We start from the raw sequence: 23,694 nt of genomic DNA, 5'->3' as shown, positions 1-23,694 counted from the left end.
CTTCAGGCACAAGCAGCTCCTTGTGACTCTGGGCAAGTCACTTAGCCCTCCATTGCCCCAGGTACAAATAAGTACCTGCATACAATATGTAAGCCGCATTGAGCCTGCCATGAGTGGGAAAGCGTGGGGTACAAATGTAACAAAACAAAAAAACCTTAATAAGACTGCTCTGTATGTAATGCAAATGGTAAGGAATTAGAAAAAAAAAAAAAAAGGACTCAAAGGGGAAAAAAAACACAGAATGCCTGGTGGTCTGAAGCCATGTATATGCTAAGGCAGGGATAGATAACTGGTTGATACAATAGCCCTGATATTCGATGCCAGATGTGTCCTGGCATGTCAATTCAGCCCATACAAACCACTTATCATTGTGGACTGAATATTAGGCCTTGCTTTTTCTGTGCTGTTGCTGGGTGGGAAATGGCTCAGCCTTGAGTCCTGTTCATTACTTGAAACTACAGACAGATAATTTAAACTGTAGGATAATTAGTATATCATTGTCTTCTGCTTTTACCCTAACAGACATTCTTGCCTCTGAAATGGATGGCACCTGAAAGCATCTTTAACAACTTATACACAACTCTGAGTGACGTGTGGTCCTATGGAATCCTCCTTTGGGAGATATTTACTTTAGGCAAGTACTGCTGTCCAGAGAATTTTTTTGTTTGCCTTATGAGAAGAATATTGTATTCATTTTCTCCTTACTTAAAATATTGACATAATGGGAAAGTGCCACTTCAGCACTATTTTCCAATTTCAAACTGGTGAGGTATTTTTGTTTGGCCATCAGAATTTCTTCTTTCTTACCTCCTTTGAGTTCAAACATTAAAGAAATTATTCTTTTCACATTTCTTTATTTGTTTAAGAATACATGAAAAAATGTGATTGCTGAACATAAGCCTTGCATACTGAGACAGCCCAAAGGTCCATCAAGCCCAGTTGCCTGTTTCCAACAGTGGCCAGTCCAGGTCACAAGTACCTGAATGAAGAAATACTTTCTTTGATTTGTTCTAAAATTTCTACTGTTTAAAAGTGGTGAATACTAGAGTTCTGATCTCCCAGTTGAATTTTAGATGCAGCAGGTATTATATATATACTAGTAAAAAAAAGGCCCGTTTCTGGAGTCAATGAAACGGGCGCTAGCAAGGCTTTCCTGTGGCCCCCCCCCCCCCACCCGTCGTCGATGTTGGTGAATTGCTCCGCCTCCACCCTCAACGTCATAACGTTTGACGCGAGGGCGGTGAATTGCTCCGCCTCCGCCCTCAACGTCATAACGTTTGACGCGAGGGCGGGGCCCAGAGACTGTGTTTTTCGAGGCTTCAGAGCTTCGAACATACGAACCTTGGCTTCAGTGACGTCAGAAGCCAATAGAACGTTGAGGGTGAGTTTTATATATATAGACGGATAGATAGATAGATAGATAGATAGATATAGATATATATAAACATTTTTTTACTGATTTTGTTTGCATGCCTTATCTCTCTTTGTTTTGTTTGAATTGCATAGAATGGTCTTGATTTGTGGATTATAAATGTATTATAAATAAATATTTTTTGAAAATAGAAAATAAATACAAAATATATCATTTTGGGAAAGTGAAAGGGAATGCTTTGATCACTAGAATAGAATCTATTAAAGGAAAGGGTATGAGATAGGATATACTACCTTTCTGTGCTTACAATCAAAGTGGTTTACATATTATATTCAGGAGCTTATTTTGTACCTGGGGTAATGGAGGGTTTAGGGGTCCTTTTACAAAGTGGCGGTAAGCCCAATGCGGGCTTACTGCTTGCTAAAATGGAAGTATCACCAGGCTTCCGCAGCAGCCCGGTGGTAGTTCCCACCCCCAGCGTGCGGCGGTATGTACCTGGCGGTAATTGGGCAGTGCTGCGCTCTGCCTGGTTACTGCTGGGTTAGCATGGGAGCCCTTAACGCTACCTCAATGGGTGGCCATAAATGCTCCCCATGAAATGACCGCACCACAAGTGCTTCACTTGCCGCAAGGCCATTTCTTTAAAAAAAAGTAAGACCTACTTTTTACCCTCTGCGGTAAAAGGCAGCCTCGATGCACATCAAAAACATGCGCCGATGCCAGTGCAGGCCCCCTTTTTCTGCAGCTTCCTAAAAAAAACCCTAGGTGACTTGCCCAGAGTCACAACTTGCTGCAGTGGGAATCAAACCCAGTTCTCTGTTTCTCTGGCCATTGCACTATCCATTAGTCAGCTTAAAACAATGTTGATGTAAGGAGTGTTGGTGGTGGTGATGATAAAGAGAGTTACAAAGGAGTGGAATGACTTTATATTTCATATGTTCAAAATGTTCTTTCTGTTCCTAGGTGGGACACCCTATCCTGAATTGCCCATGAATGAGCAGTTTTACAATGCAATCAAACGAGGTTATCGAATGTCCAAACCCACGCATGCATCAGATGAGATGTAAGCTTTCTCTACCTATTGAAATACTCATGGAACGCTGGGACATCTGGTCAGCCCATTTAACACTTTCTCTTCTTACTCCTAGCTATGAAATCATGCAGAAATGTTGGGAGGAAAAATTCGAGATAAGACCTCCCTTTTTCCAATTAGTCAAACTCATGGAAAATCTTTTGACAGAGGGTTACCAGGAGGTATGCGTCTGTATTTCCTTGTTTCTGAATTCTAATTTGATGTGATATGTCTGCCTTTTCTCTTTGGGAAGGGGGAGCACTTTATTTTTGGCAAAATTTGGAATTATGAAAAAATTAATGTACAAGAGTATATCTAGATGGGGCAGGACCACATAGTCCTCAAGGTACCCCAAGTGTTTTTTTTTTTTTTGCAGTACACCACACTTGAAAAAGTAATTTCCATTTATATAGGCCGATGTTAAATAGGTTGTCTAGGTAGGAAAGCAGGAAGTCAGGGGTGCACACTTACCAAGTATTTTACAAAAGGCTTGCTGAATGTGAAACTTTTTGTAAAATACCAATAAGGACACATAAAATAGAAGTGTAGTTTGTAACGCATACAAGGTCAGGTTCAGCAAATGATGCCCAAAGTTAGGCAACATTATGATCTGTGCTAGGATAGTATCCTGTAAAGTGCACTCCGCAAAGTGCACACTTAACAGAATACTAGCGTGGTGCACGTTTCATGCCTAACTTTAGGCGTAAGCACTTACACCTGCCAAAAGCTGATGTGAATGCTCTCACCCAACTGCCGGCAGTTAGGCACGCAAAGGCAAAGACAAAGCAACTCTATAAAGACCAAAACCAATATCTTTATTAAAAATCACCTTTATTAAAACCATTAGGTTCTACAGTCTTAAATTCGAAAAGTGATATATGCCTGTTACTGTCCTTGCAATCTGTTGTGTATAGGGAAGACTAATGGGTCGATGATCAGAAGCAAACGCAGGCGCTAGAGGCTATTAGCGCTATACTAACACCTGCGTTTGCTAACGCCCTATGATCAGTGCCCCCAAGCGCGTGAAACAACGTGCTCATGGGCTGTGAACACAACTAGCATGCAAATGCATGCTAAACAGGGCTCTTACTGCAATTAGCATGCAAATGCATGCTAAACATATTCCTCCTCAGTGATCAGTGGACAGCGCGCCAAGCATTGGTGTGCTGTCCTTAGCAAACCCTACGGCAGTTCAGAGCTGGCGTTAGGGTTTGCAGACCATTGGGAGGAATGGTGAGTCCTGTCAGCATGCATTTGCATACTAGCAGGCCCCCACTGCCTCCAATACAGCTCTCCCACAGGAGCAGAAACCCCGACCCTCCCCCCCCCACCCCAAGCCAGCAACATGTGGGCTGGAGGTCCAGTGGACCTCCAGTCCCCTCAACTCCCTTGACACAAATTCATGGGGGGGCTGGAGATCCGATGGATCTCAAGCTCCCCTACTCCCTCACATTCCCCCCAAAAAGCCCTGGTGGCCCAGTGGACTGCAAATTAAGCCCCACTGCAACCTGGTGGTCTAGCAGCCCTCTTCCCTGCTCCCTCATACCTTTGTTGGAGGAGAGAGGTAGTACATGTCCTCATCTTCCAGCGCTGCATTGAAAATGGTGACGCCCAGCCTTGCCCAGTACATCCTGGGATGCGCCGGACCAGTGGCGTAGCCACAGGTGGGCCTGGGTGGGCCAGGGCCCACCCACTTAGGGCTCAGGCCCACCCAACAGTACCACACGTTTAGTGGTAGCTGGTGGGGATCCCAAGCTCAGCCAGCTGAAGACTTCCCCCCTAATGGTAACAAAAACACTACTCTCCACGATACCAGCACCTGCGTACTGCAGACTGCCATGGTGGAAAGAAGCATTTCCCCACCAGCTGAGATATTTTTGTTGGTGGTGGTTGGAAGGGGGGGGAGAGCACTTGGTGCCCACCCACTTCTTGCCTAGGCCCACCCAAAATCTGCGCTGGACAGGGCTTCACACCATATGCAATGGGCAGGGCTGGGTGCTGCCATTTTTAAGACGGCACTGGAAGAGGAGGGAGTTTACTACTTCCCTCTTCCAACAAAGGTACGGGGGGGGGGGGGGGGCAGGGAAGAGGGCCACTAGACTACCAGGTTGGGGGGGGCTTGATTTGTGGCCTGTTTCCTAGCACAGACCCCTGGGGAACCCCACTAACTACTCTGCTCCATTGAGAATACTGACCATTTAACCCTACTCTCTGTTGTCTTTCTTTTAACCAGTTTTTAATCCACAATAGAACACTACCTCCTATCCCATGACTCTCCAATTTCCTTGTGCCAATATTCGGCATTTAACTGGCCAAGTTAGCTGCATAAATAGGACCGTATAAAACACAGTCCTGTCTTTATGTGGAAACCCATAGCTAGTGCTGAATATCATACTTAGGGCCCTGTTTACTAAGATGTGGTAGTGTTTTTAGCACATGCTAAAATTTAGCATGCACTAACCGTGTAGGAATATTATGGGCATCTACATGGTTAGCGCACGCTAATGCTTAACGCGTACTAAAAACACTAGCAGGCTCCAAGATGGCGACGGTCTGAGACGCGCTACCAGACGCGTCTCACTCTCCTCCATACAACGCTGTAGCGGCTGGCTCCTTACCTGACCCTCGCTATGGGGAAACGGAGAGGTAAAGTCAGGGAGATTCCCTCTCTCCCTGGCGGGTCTAGCCAGCTTCGTCAAGCGCGACTGGAGGACTTTGGAGTCGCGCTGGGACCCGGGAGAGTTTCTACTCCGTCTGAGGAGGCTGGCGCTTTGGCGTTGGCCGACAGTGCAGACGGGGCTTCCCTGAGCCCCGTCGAACGTGCGGCCCCCCCACAACCAGGAAGTGGAGGCTTTCTTCAGAGCCCTTGCGCTCCAGCCCAGAGTGGAAATCGGAGTGACCAGGGAGGGAGCCTGTTGGAGCCAAGTGAAGAACATGGTGCTGCCAGCCTAGAAGCCCCAGAAATGTCATCTTCTCCTGTGCTGTTGTCTCAGACAGTGAGTATTCTGGAGCAGGCTGCTAAAGCGCCGCTTCCTGTGTTGACTTTTGGGAAAATGGAAAAGCCTGCCGTAGTGACCTTGGAGTCACTTTGGGACTTAACCTTTACAGCACATGCTTCCCTACAATCTTTGGCGGTTAAAAATGCGGTAACTATAAAGTCTTTATCAGAAGCTGCACTCTCTCAAATGAAAAAGACTGATTCTCAAGCCAGGGAAGTTAAAGCTCTTACCGAAAAAGCTTCAAAATTGGAACTTGTGGGTCAAACACTAATTAAAGATAAGAACTTTACCTCTAGACGGCTGGAATATCTCGAGAATCAGTCTAAAAGACTAAACTTAAGGCTGATAAACTTTCCCAGTTCACCTTTGATTACACCTATTCAGATGCTCAAGAAATATCTTATTGAAATACTGGGTATGTCAGATACCTCCCTACCACCAATAACTCGCGCTTTCTATCTACAAACTGGTCCACGTAAGGAATCAGGGGAACCTTTCCAGGATGGTAGGGAGTTGAATCTGACTTCCTTTTTGGAGTCGTCTCTTGAGGTTGTAACAAAGCGGGCAACTTTATTGGCCACATTTGCTTTGGAAATGGACAGAGATGCAGTATTAAGGCTCTCTTTAAGACACTTGGATTCAAACTTTTTGGGGTCTAGAATAAGAATTTACCCTGATTTATCTAGAGAGAGACTCAAAAAAGGCGTAAAGCCTTTTTGGCTTTGCGCACAAGAACTTTGGCAATGGGAGCTAACTTCCTATTGAAATTTCCTTGTATTTGTAGAATTGTATTTCAATCTAAACAGTTTCAATTCTTTGACCCTAAACAATTGGAGGAATTTTTACTAAGTAGGGAAGAAGTAAATGTAGTGGTATAGCCCCATATGTTCACTGTTTAACAGACATGGAGGGAACACCCGGGATATATTTTTGGCGCATCATTTATTTGTATTACCTTAAAAAATATTTCTTTTAGATTAGTATATAATCTTGCATCTTGGATTATTTCTTTAATTTGTGGTCAATAGTCAGTGAAACTTGAATTTAAGAATTTCTATTGTTATATTATGTATAATTTCCAAGTAGTGTATTATCACTCATAATTGTAAATTTATGTTTGTTAAAAAGCTTAATTAAATAAAAATTAAAAAAAATAAAAACACTAGCATGCCTCTAGCGTGGCTTAGTAAACAGGGCCTTTGAAACCTGGAAATTCAATTCCGAAGTCCGGACATGGCCTGGTATTGAATTTCCAGGTTTAACGCCATATCGGGCCCTAAAGTGTTATGAAATGAGAGTCTATTAAGTTATTGAAGGAAGAATCAAAATTCTTAAAAAATAGTTTTATATGTTCTACAACATTAAGACTTATACCAGATGTTTGTTATTGTTTTTTGTTAATATTATATTACGGTGTTCAGTTGGCTTATAATATTCAACAATATAGCTTGACTATTCTGTTCATCTCTTTCTAACGGGTACTGCAGAAATACAAGCAAGTGGATGAGGAATTTTTAAAAAGTGATCATCCTGCAGTTGTCCGTGTAAGACCCAGACTCCAGAAGATAGAAAGTATGCTTGGAACTGTCTCCAGTAATGAAGCAACTTCTGTCAACTACACCGCTGTGCAAGAACAGCAACAGAATAGCAACAATGATTACATTATCCCTCTCCCTGACCCCAAGCCAGAGGGGTCTGAAGACACTCACAGTGAGACTTCAGAGAGCCGGCCCAGGTAGGATGAAAGCTTTACCATATTCTCAATGAAGTACTTTGGCAAGGTGTTCCAAGGTGATCCAACCCTTTCTTCCCTTGGTTTACAACATAAGACCTATAACTAACCAGGAGTGTTTAATGGGAGAACAGAGTAAAGGATGCAAATTATCCCCATCAACTTCAAAGCAGCTTGTAGATGCAAGGAAAAAAATACAGTTTGAAGTGTCTATATACAAATGCTAGAAGCCTAAAAAATAAGATGGGAGAATTGGAGTATAAATGAAAAGGTAGATATAATAGGCATCTCAGAGACCTGGTGGAAGGAGGAAAATCAACGGGACACTTTGTTATCAGGGTATAAATTATATCGCAATGATAGAGTGGATCAAACTGGGGGGGGGTTGTGCTATATGTTAAAGAGGGAATTGAGTCAAACAAAATAAACATGCTACATGAAACAGATAGCAGCGTGGAATCATTAAGGATAGAAATTCCATATGAGGAGGGAAAGAGTGTATCAGTAGTGCTGTACTACTATCCACCAGGACACAACAAACAGACAGATGAACAAATGTTTACAACAATTAGGAAAGTTGGCAAATTGGGCAACATTATAATAATGGGTTATTTCAATTATCTCAATATTGACTGGATAAACGCTACATCAGGGAGGAAAAATTCTTACATGTAATAAATGACTGCTTCTTGGAGCAACTTGTCCAAAAAACGGCAAGAGGGGTAACTATTTTAGATCTAGTCCTCAGTGGAATGCAGAGTGAAATCACTAAAGAAATCTACTGTAGCAGCATTCAGTTTTCAAAAGGGTGGCTATGACAAAATGAGGAAAATGGTTAAAAAGAAGCTAAAAGGATTGCCTGTAAAGGTTAGGACCTTACATAAGTATTGCCATACTGGGAAAGAGCAAAGTTCCATCAAGCCCACTATCCTGTTTCCAACAGTGGCCAATTCAGGTCACAAATACCTGGCAAGATCCAAAAAAGTACAAAACATTTTATACTGCTTATCCCAGAAATAGTGGATTTTCCCCAAGTCCATTTAATAATGGTCTATGGACTTTTCCTTTAGGAAGCCGGCCAAACCTTTTTTAAACTCCGCAAAGCTAACCGCCTTTACCAGATTCTCTGGCATCAAATTCCAGAGTTTAATTACACATTGAGTGAAGAAAACATTTCTCTGATTCGTTTTAAATTTACTACATTGTAGCTTCATCGCATGCCCCTAGTCCTAGTATTTTTGGAAAGCTTAAACAGACGCTTCACATCTACCCGTTCAACTCCACTCATTATTTTATAGGCCTCTATCATATCTCCCCTCAGCCGCCTTTTGTCCAAGCTGAAGAGCCCTAGCTGCTTTAGCCTTTCCTCATAGGGAAGTTGTCCCAATCCCTTTATCATTTCCTTCGCCTTTCTCTGCACCTTTTCTAATTCCACTATATCTTTTTTGAGATGCGGCGACCAGAATTGAACACAATATTCGAGGTGTTGTCGCACCATGGAGCAATACAAAGACATTATAACAGCCTCATTTTTGTTTTCCATTCCTTTCCTAATAATACCTAACATTCGATTTGCTTTCTTAGCCGCAGCTGCAGCACACTGAGCAGAAGGTTTCAACGTCTCATCAACGATGACACCTAGATCCCTTTCTTGCTCCATGACTCCTAACGTGGAACCTTGCATGACGTAGCTATGATTCGGGTTCCTCTTTCCCACATGCATCAGTTCGCACTTGCTCACATTAAACGTCATCTGCTATTTAGACGCCCAGTCTCCCAGTCTCGTAAGGTCCTCTTGTAATTTTCACAATCCTCCCGCGATTTAACAACTTTGAATAACTTTGTATCATAAGCAAATTTAATTACCTCACTAGTTACTCCCATCTCTAGGTCATTTATAAATATGTTAAAAAGCAGCGGTCCCAGCACAGACCCCTGGGAACCCCACTAACTACCCTTCTCCATTGAGAATACTGACCATTTAACTCTACTCTCTGTTTTCTTTCTTTTAACCAGTTTTTAATCCACAATAGAACACTACCTCCTATCCCATGACTCTCCAATTTCTTCTGTAGTCTTTCATGGGGTACTTTGTCAAACGCCTTCTGAAAATCCAGATACACAATATCAACCGGCTCACCTTTATCCACATGTTTGTTCACCCCTTCAAAGAAATGTAGTAGATTGGTGAGGCAAGATTTCCCTTCACTAAATCCACGTTGACTTTGTCTCATTAATCCATGCTTTTGAATATGCTCTGTAATTTTGTTCTTAATAATAGTCTCTACCTTAAATCAGGCATGAACTTGGTTTAAAAATACCATTATGGAAGCCCAGACCAGATCTATTCCACATATTAACAAAGTTGGAAAGAAGAGAAAATGACAGACAGCATGGTTAAAAGGTGAAGTGAAAGAGACTATTAGAGCCAAAAGAACATCCTTCAAAGAATGGGAAAAAGGATTCAAGTGAAGAAAATAAGAAGCAATTTAAGCACTGTCAAGCTAGATGCAAAGCATCGATAAAGGAGGCTAAAAGAGAATATGAATAAAAACTTGCTGTGGAGACAAAAACTCATAGTAACATCTTTTTCAGGTATATCAGAAGCAGAAAGCCTGTGAAGAAATCTGTGTGATTGTTAGATCATGAAGGAGAAAAAGGGGCACTCAGGGGGGACAAGCCCATAGCAGAGAAATTGAATAAATTCCTTTCTCTGGTCTGTACGGAAGTAGGTGTAAGAGATCTACCTGTACCGGACATGGTTTTCAAGGGTGAAGATGCGGAGGAACTGAAAGAAATCTCATGCCCAGATGATTGAAAGCCCCACGCTGCTCTAAACAGTGCTCTAAAAATAGCGCTGGAACATGAGGGTCGTTACCGCCCCTATGATCAGAGATAATAGCATGCGAATTTATGCGCACTATTATCTCTGATCAAAGGGTAAAATGGGGGAGGATTGTGTCTGAGCATGCGCTCAGGCACAATTCTCTCGCACTTGTTTGACAGGTCCGGCCTCGAACCCCCACCCCAAGCTTGTCCCCCTGCCCCCCCACCCCACCCTACATATCATAGTTACCTGATGGTGGGATCTACCTTAGGGAGTCAGCAATCAAGAAAATCTTTTTCAGTGTGCAGTGACAGCATAAAAAGCAAACATGATGCTAGGAATTATTAGGAAAGGGATGCAAATTAAGACCAAGAATATTATAATGCCTCTGTATCGCTCCATGGTGCAACCTCACCTTCAGTACTGCATTCAGTTCTGGTCGCCATATCTCAAAAAAGATATAATGGAATTAGAAAAGGTTCAAAGAAGAGCAACCAAAATGATAAAGGGATTGGAACTCCTCCCATACGAGGAAAAGTTAAAGAGGTTAGGCCTCTTCAGCTTGGAAAAGAGATGGCTGAGGGGGGATATGATTGAGGTCTACAAAATCCTGAGTGGTGTAGAATTTGTAAAAGTGAATCGATTTTTCACTCTTTCAAAAAGTACAAAGACCAGGGGACACTCAAATTGCGTGGAAATATTTTTAAAACAAATAGGAGGAAATATTTTTTTCACTCAAAAAATAGTTAATCTGGAACTCGTTGCCGGAAGATGTTTTAACAGCAATTAGCGTATCTGGTTTTAAAAAAGGTTTGGACAAGTTCAAACCCCTGGAAAAGTCCACAGTCATTTATTGAGGTGGACATAGGGGAAACCACTACTTGCTCTGGGATTGGTAGCACAGAATGTTTCTATTAATTGGGTTTCTGGCAGGTACTTGTGACCTGGATTTGCCACTGTTGGAAGCAGGATACTGGGCTAGATGGACCATTGGTTGACCCACAATGGCTGTTCTTATGTTCTTAACTTTGAGTTATGCATGGAAAAGCAATTGAGCTTAAAGCTGGAACATCTCTGTATGAATAAGAGAATTATCACGTTATTATTTGTCACCATTATGGAAAATGTTTCTAAAAGTAGAGAAATTAATATTTTCTGTCATGGATTTGACAGATGAGCAGTTCCTATAGACTACTTGTAACAAAAGTCTAAAGGATTCTTGATTAGTCTGGGGTGATTTGGTCTATTTCCTTATGTTACTACAACGCTATGTGTTCATGTTTTGCTCCACATACCAATTTATTCATTATAAAAAAGGTTTAAGATAGGCAATTTATTTAATTAAGAATATTTCCTTAATTCAGTAAGGTGAAGCATAAACTAGCCCTCATATATAGGGAGTAGCTTAATGGTTAGTGCAGCACACTAAGAACCAGGGAACTGGGTTCAATTCCCACTGCAGCTCCTTGTGATTCTGCGTAAGTCACTTAACCCTCCATTTCCCCAGGTATAAAATAAGTACCTATATGTAACCACAGAAAGGCAGTATATCAAATCCCATCCCCTAAATATTGGTGTATGGGGTTATTTTATGCATGCTTTTTTGCAAATATATGTCTCTACAGGTGGAAGGGCATTTTCGAATGGGGACACCCATCTCTAAGGGTGTTCATCTCTGAGGACGTCCCTGCGAAGGGGCGGGGCATCCCGTATTATTGAAACAAGATGGGCGTCCATCTTTCGTTTCAATAATACGGTCGGGGACGCCCAAATCTCAACATTTAGGTCGTCCTAAGAGATGGTCGACCTAAATGTTGAGATGGTTGTCCTTAGAGATGGGCGACCTTGGTTTCAACCGATAATGGAAACCGAGGATGCCCATCTCAAAAATGACCAAATGCAAGCCATTTGGTCATGGGAGGAGCCAGCATTCGTAGTGCACTGGTCCCCCTCACATGCCAGGACACCAACCGGGCACCCCAAGGGGGCACTGCAGTGGACTTCACAAATTGCTCCCAGGTGCATAGCTCCCTTACCTTGTGTGCTGAGCCCCCCAACCCCCCCCCCCCCCAAACTACCCACAACTGTACAACACTACCATAGCCCTTAAAGGGTAAAGGGGGCACCTAGATGTGGGTACAGTGGGTTTCGGGTGGGTTTTCGAGGGCTCCCATTTACCAGGTGGGGGGGGATGGGCCTGTGTCCACCTGCCTGAAGTGCACTGCAGTACCCACTAAAAACTGCTCCAGAGACCTGCATACTGCTGTAATGGAGCTGGGTATGACATTTGGCATTTGGGAGGGGGTTGGTGACCACTGGGGGAGTAAGGGGAGGTGATCCCCGATTCCCTCCGGTGGTCATCTGGTCATTTGGGGCACCTTTTCGAGACTTGGTCGTGAAAAAAATTGGACCAAGTCAAGTTGGCCAAATGCTCTTCAGGGACGCCCTTCTTTTTTCCATTATCAGCCCAGGACGCCCATCTGTTAACCACACCCCTGTTCCGCCTTCGGTACACTGCCGACACGCCCCCATGAACTTTGGTCGTCCCCGTGACAGAAAGCAGTTGAGGATGCCCAAAATCGGCTTTCGATTATGCCGATTTGGGCGACCCTGAGAGAAAGACGCCCATCTCCCGATTTGTGTCGGAAGATGGGCATCCTTCTCTTTCGATTATGCCCCTGATAATGGACTAGATTCTATATATCACGTCTAAAACTTTGGCGTCAAAATGAAATTTGCTTAGGTGCATTCTGTAAAGTGTGCCTTAATTTAGGCATACTTTATAGAATAAGCCTAAATTTCCATCCAGTTTATAGAATACGCCAAGCACTGTTCCACGTGACTAAATTTAGTCGTGGCCAATTATGCCAAGTAAAATCTGGTGTAAATCCTGACATTAAATTAGGTGCGGAGCGGGTGTATTCTATAACAAAGTACATAGATTTTAGATATGTCCACGACCCACCCAGGCCATGCCCCTTTTTCAACTATGCAACTTAGAATTTACATACATCACGTTACAGAATAACTTAGCAAGTAGTGTATGTAAATTCTAATTAATGACAATTAGTGCTGATAATTGGTTAACATCCAATTATCAGTGCTGATTAGCTTGTTAACCAATTAGCTTATGCGCATTGTTATGGAATATGCTTTGTTTTCTGCTTGGATATCTTGGTGCGATATATATAATCCCGGGGGAAAAGCTTCTTATAAAATTAAAAAGCTTCTTATAAAATGCCAGTACTTGCTACGAAAGGGCGAAAGAGCACCAAGGACCAATCAAACTTGGGATAGACAGAAGTCTTTTATTGGTAGACCTGACACGGGCCTTATTTCAGTGTCAAGCACCTGCATCAGGGGTCAATAAAATAGATGTATATGTCTTTGATAATATCACATACAGAGCTTATGGCTCATATGGTCAACAAACCAAGGTTAAAATATTTTCTTAAAGAAGGCAGAAATGCGTCACCACAAGCTGGTTTTCCAGAGTTTGGCACCAAAACAAATGGTGCCAGCTTGTGGTGATGCATTTCTACTTTCTTTAAGAAAATATTCTGAACCAACCTCGATTCGCTGACTATATGAGCCACAAAAATATTCTGAACCAACCTCGATTTGCTGACTATTTGTGATAATAATAATAATGATAATCTAGCATTTATATCTCTTTTAATCTAACGGTCCTAAGCGGGTTACAATATGAATTATTATCTTAGACATATAGATCTATTTTATTGACCCCTGATGCAGGAGTTTGAAGCCAAAGCACAGGCTGTGTCGGTTCTACCAATAAAAGACTTCTGACTATCCCAAGCTTGAATGGCCCCTTGGTTCTCTTTTGCCCTTTCATTATTGTTTATAATTTGACCCTCCCTTCTGTTGCTGGATAGTACTTGCTATGACAAATAGGTACGTACTTGTACATGACCCTGAAGTAGGCGTGTTTGAGAGGTACAGAAAAAGTCATGAAGTATGCAGGTACCTTATAAAGGATACGTATATTTCAAAATTGTACATTTACACCAGTTGCATTATAGCCAAGATCTAGCTTGATTTTGTTGTTCAACTTTCTAAAGATACATGGAGGGGCATTTTCGATAGAACGTCTAAATCTGAATTTGGATGTTTTACACAAAACATCCAAATTCTGAACAGGAAAGAAGGTCATTTTCGAAAAAGAAAAATGTCTATCTTTTGTTTTTGAAAATACTATGGACGTTTTTTTGGACGTTTTGTGATTTGGACATTTTTTTTGGGGGGGGGGGGGCATTTTTGAAAAAGAAAAAAAACCTCCAAGTGCAAAAAGCACAAAATCAAGCCATTGGGATGTAGGAGGAGCCAGCATTTTTAGTAGACTGGTCCCCTGACATCCAAGGACAGCAATAGGGCACCCTAGGGGGCACTGCAGTGGACTTCATAAACTGCTTTCAGGTACATATCTGACCATTGCTCCCTTACCTTGTGTGCTGAGTCCCCAAAATCGACCCCAAACCCATTACACCCAACTGTACACCACTATCATAGCCCTTATGGGTGAAGAGGGCACCTATATGTGGGTACAGTGGGTTTCTGGTGAGTTTTGGAGGGCTCACAGTTTCCTCCACAAGTGTAACAGGTAGGGGGAGGTAGGAACCTAGGTCCTCCTGTCTGAAGTGCACTGCACCAACTACTAAACTACTACAGGGACCTGCATGCTGCTGTAATGGACCCGAGGCTGGCATAGAGGCTGGCAAGTAATGTTTTTAATCACAATTTTTGGGTGGTGGGAGGGGGTTAGTGACCACTGGAGGAGTAAAGGGAGGTCATCTCTGATTCCCTCCAGTGGTCATCTGGTTATTTGGGACACCATTTTGTGCCTTATTTGTAATAAAAACAGGTCTAGCTCAAAATGTCTAAGTTTTAGTCCTGGACGTTTTTGTTTTGTTCCTTTATGGCTGAAAAATGTCTAAGTTTTAGGAACATCCAAGTCCCGCCTTGAGCACTCCCCTGGCATGCCCCCTTGAGATTTAGATGTACTTCTGACGGACTTCAGAGAAAAATGTCTAAAAAGAGGTTTCAAAAAATACTGATTTGGACGTTTTTGTGAGATAAACGTCTAAATGCAGACATATCACTTTTTGGATGTTTTTCTCTTTTGAAAATGAGCCCCATAGGCATTTATGTGTCATAAAATTGGTGACCTGTTGTAAAATTACCCCCTTAATACAGTGTTTCCCAACCCAGTCCTGGAGGCATACCTAACCAGACTTTTCCAGGATAACCACAGTGAATATACATGAGAGAGATTTTCACGTGCTAGGTCTCCACTATATGCAAGTATATCTCATGCAAATTCATTGCAGATACCGTGAAAACCACACTGGTTAAGTGTGTCTTAAGGGCTGAATTGAGAACCATTGCATTGAGGCTTGAAATCTGGACAAAACTCAGAGCCAATCACATAGCAGAATTCCTCTGCCCATTTCATCATGAGACAAAAGAGACATCGTGTTTTTTGATTCTACTAAAGAGATATTGCCTCCTGACTCTGCCAGTAAGAACTGTGTCCAACTGTTCATGCTTCTCATGTTACCTTCTACAGTATTGCTCAAACCGGTTCTTGCCCTCCCCCCCCAGTCCTCAGGATACACCTAGCCAGTCAGGTTTGCAGGATATGCACAATGGAAGTACTACATGCCTATGGATATTCATTGTGGGTATCCTCTAAACCGGACCGGCTAGGTGTGTTCTGAGGACTGAGTTGAGAACCTCTGCTCTAGAGAATAGTTTCAAAGGAATTTAAGTGGCTAATTCCCTGAGTACAACAGTTGCCCCCAGACACAAGTGCTAACTAAAGCCATGCTTTTCCCAGGAGTTTCTTTGAGTTAGTGGAGAAGAGTGTATGAATAATTGAATTTTCAATTATTGCTTCTCTCCCTGAGCCCAAACCACAATAACAGCAGAGACAAAATGTGTGAATACTTTTATGCCTGCTCACCTTTAGCCAATTTTCAATGAGGAACTGCTTTTGAAAACTTCCTAACCATGGTTTAAGTTGTACGCAGATTTATCTCCTGCATATCATTGAGAGGGGTTCAAAGACCTGTTTGAGTACTACTGCCCTAGACCAAGATTTTCTCAACTTGGGTCCTTGCAATTCACAGAGATCTGGTTTCCAGGACATCCACAATAAATATTCATTAAATATATTTGCACCCACTCACATCTAAGAACCCTAAGAACCAATAGTGTTTACTTATTTTGGTTCCTCTGAAACCAAATCTTTTTCTGGCCTTTAAGGACTAGAGTTAAAAATCCAAAGTCTAGATCTTTGGAGATGCTCTTTATTAAGAACAGTAACATAGTAGGTACAAAAAGCAAAGAAGACACCAGTGTCCTGCTGTCAGTCTTTTTTATGCAATGAGGAAATATGTTTTTGAACTTTAAGCAGGAAAGGGGAAATTCAGCAGCTATTGAGAAATGACCCTATATATTTTTTTATTTAGTTCTGCATTACATGAGGGTAACACATCATCAACAATTTCCTGCGACAGTCCCCTGGGCCTTCCAGAGGAAGAAGAAGTGAAGGAGCCCTGTCAAGAGCAAGAGCATCTAAATGTGGAAGAGAGCTTTCTGTAGCAAAAACGTAGCCGGTGGCATTGACTGTGGATCAAAAGACCTTGAGGGACCTTGCTTGATGCTTAGTATTACAGATACCTTCAGTGCCTTAAACTCTACAAAAACCCTTTTTTCACTTTGCTGTTATCATGCCTTTGGCAAAGTGAGTTCATTCTAAAGGAAAACCACCTTTCAGTATAAACTCAGCTTCTTCAGTAAACAAGGGAACAAACCTGAGAGACTCTACGGCCAGAAGCCAGTGCACTCAGAAGAAGCTTTCGCACAGGACTTGAAGCTCTTGGCTTAGCAATGGGAACATACAATGCAGTGTAAAGAGAGCAAGTTACTGTAGACTGTCTTCAGTAAGTTGATGCTTTCTGTTCTTGTTTTAGCAGGTATCTTTCTATTTTGTGTTTATTTTGAATCGATGTTATTCTTTTGTAGAGCCACGCTTGAACTCCAGCCTTCCCAGTTCTGCAGTCGACTGAACAGTCTGTTGGTTGCCTATTTGTTAACTTCTACATAGTCTACGAAGCTAGCAGGCTAGCTAAGCACTAGATTATGTTTAGTAGCACACAGTAAGATATTTAAGCTTAAGTAGTAAAGAGAACAGCTGGATGTCCTTTCTTGCATTCAGCTGCTCTGCTTTTCATTTTCTGTTCAAGTCCTTATGCTTTTTCGTTGGGCAGAAAACTTTGTCATTGACTGGGAAGTGCTGTCACTTGGCTGAACCAGATTATTATTCCTATAGATAATGTCTCACTTACTGCCATCATCCACACGTGGCACAAGGTTTTAAATGGATCCTTTGGTCTATGCTATAACTTCATAGCCATGGCCAACATTCTAAGGGCTGATCAGCCATATGGCTTCTACACTACAGCACAAAAGGATGAATTAACCAGCGTAGCTGCTGCCATTCTTGCCAGTGGTCTGCACAGGCACATCTTAAAGGCTAAAGGGATGATCCATGGCAGCTTGTGCCAGTAACAGACTGAACAAAAGACAGAGTTGTTAGCTTCTTAACTTCTCTCGAGTCACACATACAGTATACTGTATGGAACTTTCTGTGGTATCTGTGGATCTACCTTCACAAAGCTGTGGATTTTAGCATCTTAGCAGGCGTGAAATCTAAAGGCTTACATGTTGAGTAAATTGATCTGCCAAAGACTTACCTTCAAGTGCTTCTGATTCATTCTGTTTATGGAGCTGCAGGGTGAAGTTCCTCTGCTGTGTTCAGCCATCTGAGTCACCTTTTGCACATTAACTTCCTCAGAGCGTACAGTAAAACAGATATACACATGTATAATATATATATACGGTACATGAATGTGGTATATAAATAGCATGCTGGAAAGTCCCTATCCAGTGTTTAAAGGCACAGTATTCATATTTTATCTTCTCCTCTAAAGTTCCATGTTAGTAATTTTTTGGTTAAAAATGATGCAAAATACTCACTGTGTTATAAACAGAGAATTTAAAGTTTTAACAACTCTGAGAATGTATGTTTCTTAAACTACACATACCTGACTTTGTACCCACACAGGAAAATGAGTTCAGAATTAAATTTCGCACTCATTTCATGAAAAATGACTTCCAGCACAGGGCTTGATGTGAAAGGATGGAAGGGAGAACTGTAAAGGAAATGAATCTTTCAGACTTGCATAGATTCAGTTCAATACTAAATACAAAACTTATATTCTGCTAAATACCTGCCAGAGGTTTTGCAATTACAAAAGATTAAGGGCCCCTTTTACCAAGCTGTGGCAAAAGGGGGCCCGCGTTGGCGTCAGCGCATGTTGTACATGCGTGCCGAGGCCCCCTTTTACCACAGCAGGTAAAAGGGCCGGTCTCGCTTTCCTTCAGGAAATGGCCCTCAGCAAGTAAACCACTTGCTGCGCAGCCATTTGGGGGGGGGGGGGGGAGCCCTTACTGCCACCCATTGAGGTGGCGGTAAGGGCTCCCGTGGTAATCTGGTGGTAATTGGGCAATGCACGGCACTGCCTGATTACCTCCGGGTAGTATCTGGCGCTACAAATTTGCGTAGTGCCAGAAATGATGGCGCAGTAGGGGTGGGAAGTACCACCGTGCTGCTGTGGTAGCCCGGTGGTACTTCCTAAATAACAAGCGGTAAGCCGATACTGCCGCTTAGTAAAAGGAGCCCTAACTAGTTAGATTACTAGGATATCACAATCAAAATATAATGTCACAATCAGAATAGAACAACCACCAAATTTAAAGCTTAAAGTTTATCAAACAAATTCAGATCTTCAACGATCTTCCAAAAAGATGCATCTTTAGTTTTCGGCAGAAAGGCATACAGTATAGTTCATTTGAAGTTGTATTTCCATTGGTAGGCCTTTCCATACAAGAGCAGCCTGTTATGTAAGCATGTTTGGACTGATTGCTGCAGCAGATAGTAGGGTTCTCTCTCCTTTTCTCATTCCTAATCACAACTCAGTGACAGGTATGTAACACCATAATTTGGGCATTTCTCCCGCTGCCCAGAGAGCTTCACTGACACCACCATCTCATTCCGCAAGGTCACTCAAATTCATTTGAATTAATGACCCCCAACATGAAAGACCGCATGATGCTGTGACTGTTTTCTTGAGTCATCGAGACCCCATGATGTCAGTTGACTAAGCAGAATACGGGACAGTAAGGCCATTTCAACAGTGCAATCCCTAGACTTGCAAGGTAGTCTGTGAAGGCCGCAGTATCACAGTAACAGAGTGAGCCAATAATGCTGGTCCCTCGGCTCTTGAATTGGAGGGTTGTTGTATTTTGTTCAGCTGCACAAAAATGTTGAATGAATCCCACTATTTTTTGGTAAAATATCAAAATGTACCACTTCATGCATTTTAATGTGATGCATTCGGAAGATTAGCATGCCAGAAATCACCAAGTCGTCAACACAGTTGGTCAATCTGGTCTTTTCCAAAACATAAATCTTCTCTGTTCAAAAGCTTTGATTAGAGCCCAATGAGGTATTTTAAAATTTGATACTTTGAACACTCTCAACCAAGGTAAGGATACAGAAAAGATATTGTTAATATATCTTCAAGTAGAATGGTTTATTCTGAAATCCAATGAATTAGACTTTTGAGCAAATAATGAACACCGAGCTAATTTGCTCATCTCAGTCACTTTGTAACAAATTTAGGAGCCCTTTTACAATGCCGCAGTAGAGCTAATGCTGCATTGGCATGTGCCAATCCAGCACTACTGCCGGCCACTGTGGAAGCCAGTGATAGCGCTATCCCCACTGAATGCCATATCCAGCATGACCAAAATTTTTTTACATTTTTTACAGCAGGGCTTACCTGGCTGTAATCAGGCAGCGCCACGAATTAACAAGGACTTTTATAGTTTTTTAGGGGAGGGGATGTTGCCAGCATCATAAAATACTGAAACTTTAAAAGACAACTTGCCTCTTGATGAACAGGGAAGAGCAAAACCCATGGGCACAGGGTCTATGTGTCAATCATATACATCCATGTTTAATTGCAGTTACTCCAATTGGGTTTTTTATGTATTTTATTATAAATTTTGCATTACAGTCATGGTAAACATACTATCAATGCACATTTCTCTTTGACGTCACTGTTTATATATTGTTGTATTGTACAGTATACAAAGTACGATTTTACTTTTTATTCCTGTGATGTTTTATGGAATTGAGTGTATTCTTTTTGTTGTTATATGATATGTCGTATGTTAAAGATTAGAGTGTTTGGAAATCTGTAGCATGAAGGAGTGTCAACACAAGGGTAACTTGTTTATTTTAAAACATTAACCCTAGGTCGTCCCTCATTTTCTTTCTTTTTTCTCTGTTGGTTTGCTTGAGAGTTTCTTCTTTTTGTATGCATGAAGGAGTTTAGCATCTCCTTCGTTGTCTTTTGGAATCATGTGCCAAAGAAAGGTTCTGTGAACTAGAAACACAAGAGAAAGTGAAATGAAATACTACTACTACTACTACTTAACATTTCTAAAGCGCTACTAGGGTTACGCAGCGCTGTACAATTTAACATGGAAGGACAGTCCCTGCTCGAAGAGCTTACAATCTATTCCCAAGGAAATAGAGGGGATGGGGGGAGAGGGGAGTGCTGATATCACTCCTCACACAGAAGGAAGGTCACCCTCTTGTCCTTAAGTCAATCAGAAGATGTGCAAAGTACCAGAGCAATGTTTGCTTCAGGCAACGCTATAAGGCACAGGATCTTCCAGATCCTTCTGCAAACATTTTTGGAATGAAATCTGTAAGGCCTGAAAATATTTTCCCAAGGAGATTGCTGGCGATGAAATTTGTTGCCTTCAGTGTTCTAGCAGCTTGTCAGTGTGTGTGTGTGTGTGTGGGAGGTAAAAGTAGAAGATCCTTTTCATCAGATGCTCTTCAGTTGTCTTCCTGGTTTTTAGAAGGGCTGGGAGAACAAGTTCAGTGTACCAGTAATCATACTCAGGTCAAGCATACTAAATACTCTTTTTCTGCAGTAATCAAAATTTTAGGGGTCTGTGTGGATAAATCGTTCTCTCTCTCTCTCTCTCTCTCTCTCTCTTGACTCTCATATCAATGCTGTAGTTAAAGGCTCATTTTCTTAGTAAGAAAACTGAGATGGATGAAATGCTTTTTTGAAATTGACAAATTCGGACATGCTAATGTAAATACTGATTGTAATACAAGGAACATAGTGTATATTATTCAATGTCCTAGCGATAAAATCTATGTAGGGAGGAGTGATAGACCCGTTAAAGCTAGATTGACAGAACATAAATCCAAAATTATCACACAAGCTGAGGCACTTTTTTGAGGCTTGGTCCTAAAAATAAATGGACCAAGTGAAGCCGGTGAAATGCTCTTCAGGCCTTCTTTTTTCCATTATCAGCCAAAGCCAGCCATCTCGTAACCGTCCTGCCTTCCATACCCTGCCGGAACACCCCCTTAAACTTTGGCCGGCCCTGCAACGGAAAGCAGTTGAAGCCAGCAAAAATCGGCTTTCGATTATACCTATTTCGCTGGCCATCTCCCGATTTGTGTCGGAAGTTGGCCGGCCTTCTCGTTCAAAAATAAGCAGGATGGTGTACTACCAACGAATGAAAATTCTACCTCTGATAGTCTGAAGAATACTATTGTTTAAATACTTGTTTATATACACATACAGTGATCAGACATACAGCTTTAGGTCTACAAACGGCTGCAAAACCAGAAAAACTGCAAATATGGCAACTCCAGATTTAGTGGCCACATTGCAATGCCACCTGAAGACTGCTGCACTGTGGTGCAGTAGCTAGATTATGTTGGATAATTTTCAAACCATCATCATCTGGGACAAAGAATATGTGCACTTTTTACCAATTTACTTTCACTTTCAAACTTGGCATGGTACTAAGGATGTATGATCGCTTGCATCTGTTTTTTTCTGAGAGTAGATTTTGCAAGAAAAGTATGTGTGACTATTTGTAAATGTAACCTACGTGCATGCTCTTCCTCCTCCCCCCCACCCCCCCCCACCCCCCCACAAGAGCTCTCAAACAGCTGACTGAGTCAGGTAAAACATTTTTTACTCATGTAAATTTCTATGAAAATTGTCTACCCCATATCTAATATCGCAAAACAATTCGATTCATGAATGTATAAAGATAGCTCCCAAGCCTATTTACCTCACAACCATTCAGGTTTTCAGGATATCCAGAATCAATAGGCAGCAGATAAATTTGCATGTACTGGATCTCTGATCTATGCAAGCATATGGATATTCTGGAAACCAGACTAGTGTGGAGTCAGTAGGATGGGTGTGGAGGGAAGCCCTGGCTTCTTAAGAAGTCAGTTAACAATTTTGCCTCCACCACTTCTGTGAGGGCATTCCAGGCATCCATCACTCTTTGTCAAAGATCTTTCCTGATGCTGTTCCTATTCCCTTTAGAGGCTCATATTGTGACCCTTAGTTCTTGAATGTCCCTTTACACTGAAAAAGGTTTGCTGTCATATATTTTTAATACCTTTTAGATTAGGGTTACCATATGTCCAGATTTACCCGGACATGTCCTCTTTTTGAGGACATGTCCGGGTGTCCGGACGGGTTTTGCCAGTCCGCTTGTTTGTCCGGATTTCTGGACAAATGGGCAGGCAGGCCTATCCTAGCCTCCCCTTCCCTTACTTACTATCTACTGCCCTGGTGGTCTAGTGACCTCTTCGGGGCAGGAAAGAGCCCTCTTTCCTGCCTGGAGCGCTGCCCTTGCCCTGCATCCTGTTGCCGTGACGGTCTTGGGATTCAAAATGTCCGCAGAGAGTTGAAGCGGCCTCGCGAGACTTCAACTCTCGGTGGCCATTTTGAATCCCAAGACCGTCACAGCAACAGGATGCAGGGCAAGGGCAGAGCTCCGGGCAGGAAAGAGGTGGCTCTTTCCTGCCCTGAAGAGGTCACTAGACCACCAGGGCAGTAGATAGTAAGTAAGGGGAGGTGACCCGGGGGAGGGGAGGGGAATATCTGACAGGGGGCAGGGCGGGGCGAGGATGCAAAAGGGGCGGAGCGTGGGTGGGGCATGGGGTGGGACATGTGCCCTCTTTTTGAGAGGACAAAATATGGTAACCCTATTTTAGATACTTAAATATCTTTATCATATCACCCCCTCCTCTCCTTTCCTCTAGGTCAGGGGTTCTCAACCCAGTCCTCAGGACATATTCAGCCACTCAGGTATTCAGGATATTCATGAGATTTGCATGAGATAAATTTGCATGCATTACCTCCACTGTATGCAGATCTATTTCATGCATATTTATTGTGGGTATCCTGAAACCCTGAGTGGCAAGGTGTGTCCCAACAACTGGGTTTGCAACCCCTGCTCTAGGTATATAGATCCTTAAGACTAGGGAGCAGAAAGTGAGGTTCAGCATAACTTCTTTACATTATTAGAAAGCATACAGTGATAAAAATACTAAACCACAAGCTGCATCAATGTGCAGTCTCCCATAAGGTGGCAGTTAACACAGGATGGTGCAGTGCAGCACACTGATACATTGGCTTAGGATGTGTGTTTGGTTGCAAGAAGGTCTGAGAGAAGCTGGAAGACAATGCACTGGAACCACAG

At 42.4% G+C, this 23,694-nt stretch overlaps 1 protein-coding gene across 1 annotated transcript in view; it reads left to right on the top strand.

Annotated features, from left to right (window-relative positions):
* Positions 1–18,482, top strand: part of PDGFRB (platelet derived growth factor receptor beta) — a 95,430-nt gene extending 76,948 nt beyond the window's left edge. The window contains exons 19-23 of the mRNA XM_030211629.1: positions 523–634; positions 2,336–2,435; positions 2,521–2,626; positions 6,931–7,178; positions 16,494–18,482. Coding sequence (XP_030067489.1) covers positions 523–634; positions 2,336–2,435; positions 2,521–2,626; positions 6,931–7,178; positions 16,494–16,626 — 699 coding nt within the window. The 3' untranslated portion in view covers positions 16,627–18,482. The remainder of the gene's footprint in view (positions 1–522; positions 635–2,335; positions 2,436–2,520; positions 2,627–6,930; positions 7,179–16,493) is intronic.
* Positions 18,483–23,694: the final 5,212 nt, after the last annotated feature.

The sequence above is a fragment of the Microcaecilia unicolor genome, chromosome 8, assembly GCF_901765095.1.
Source record: "Microcaecilia unicolor chromosome 8, aMicUni1.1, whole genome shotgun sequence".
NCBI lineage: Eukaryota > Metazoa > Chordata > Amphibia > Gymnophiona > Siphonopidae > Microcaecilia > Microcaecilia unicolor.
The sequence above is the reverse complement of the archived record's forward strand: the minus strand, read 5'-3'. Positions and strand labels throughout refer to the sequence as shown.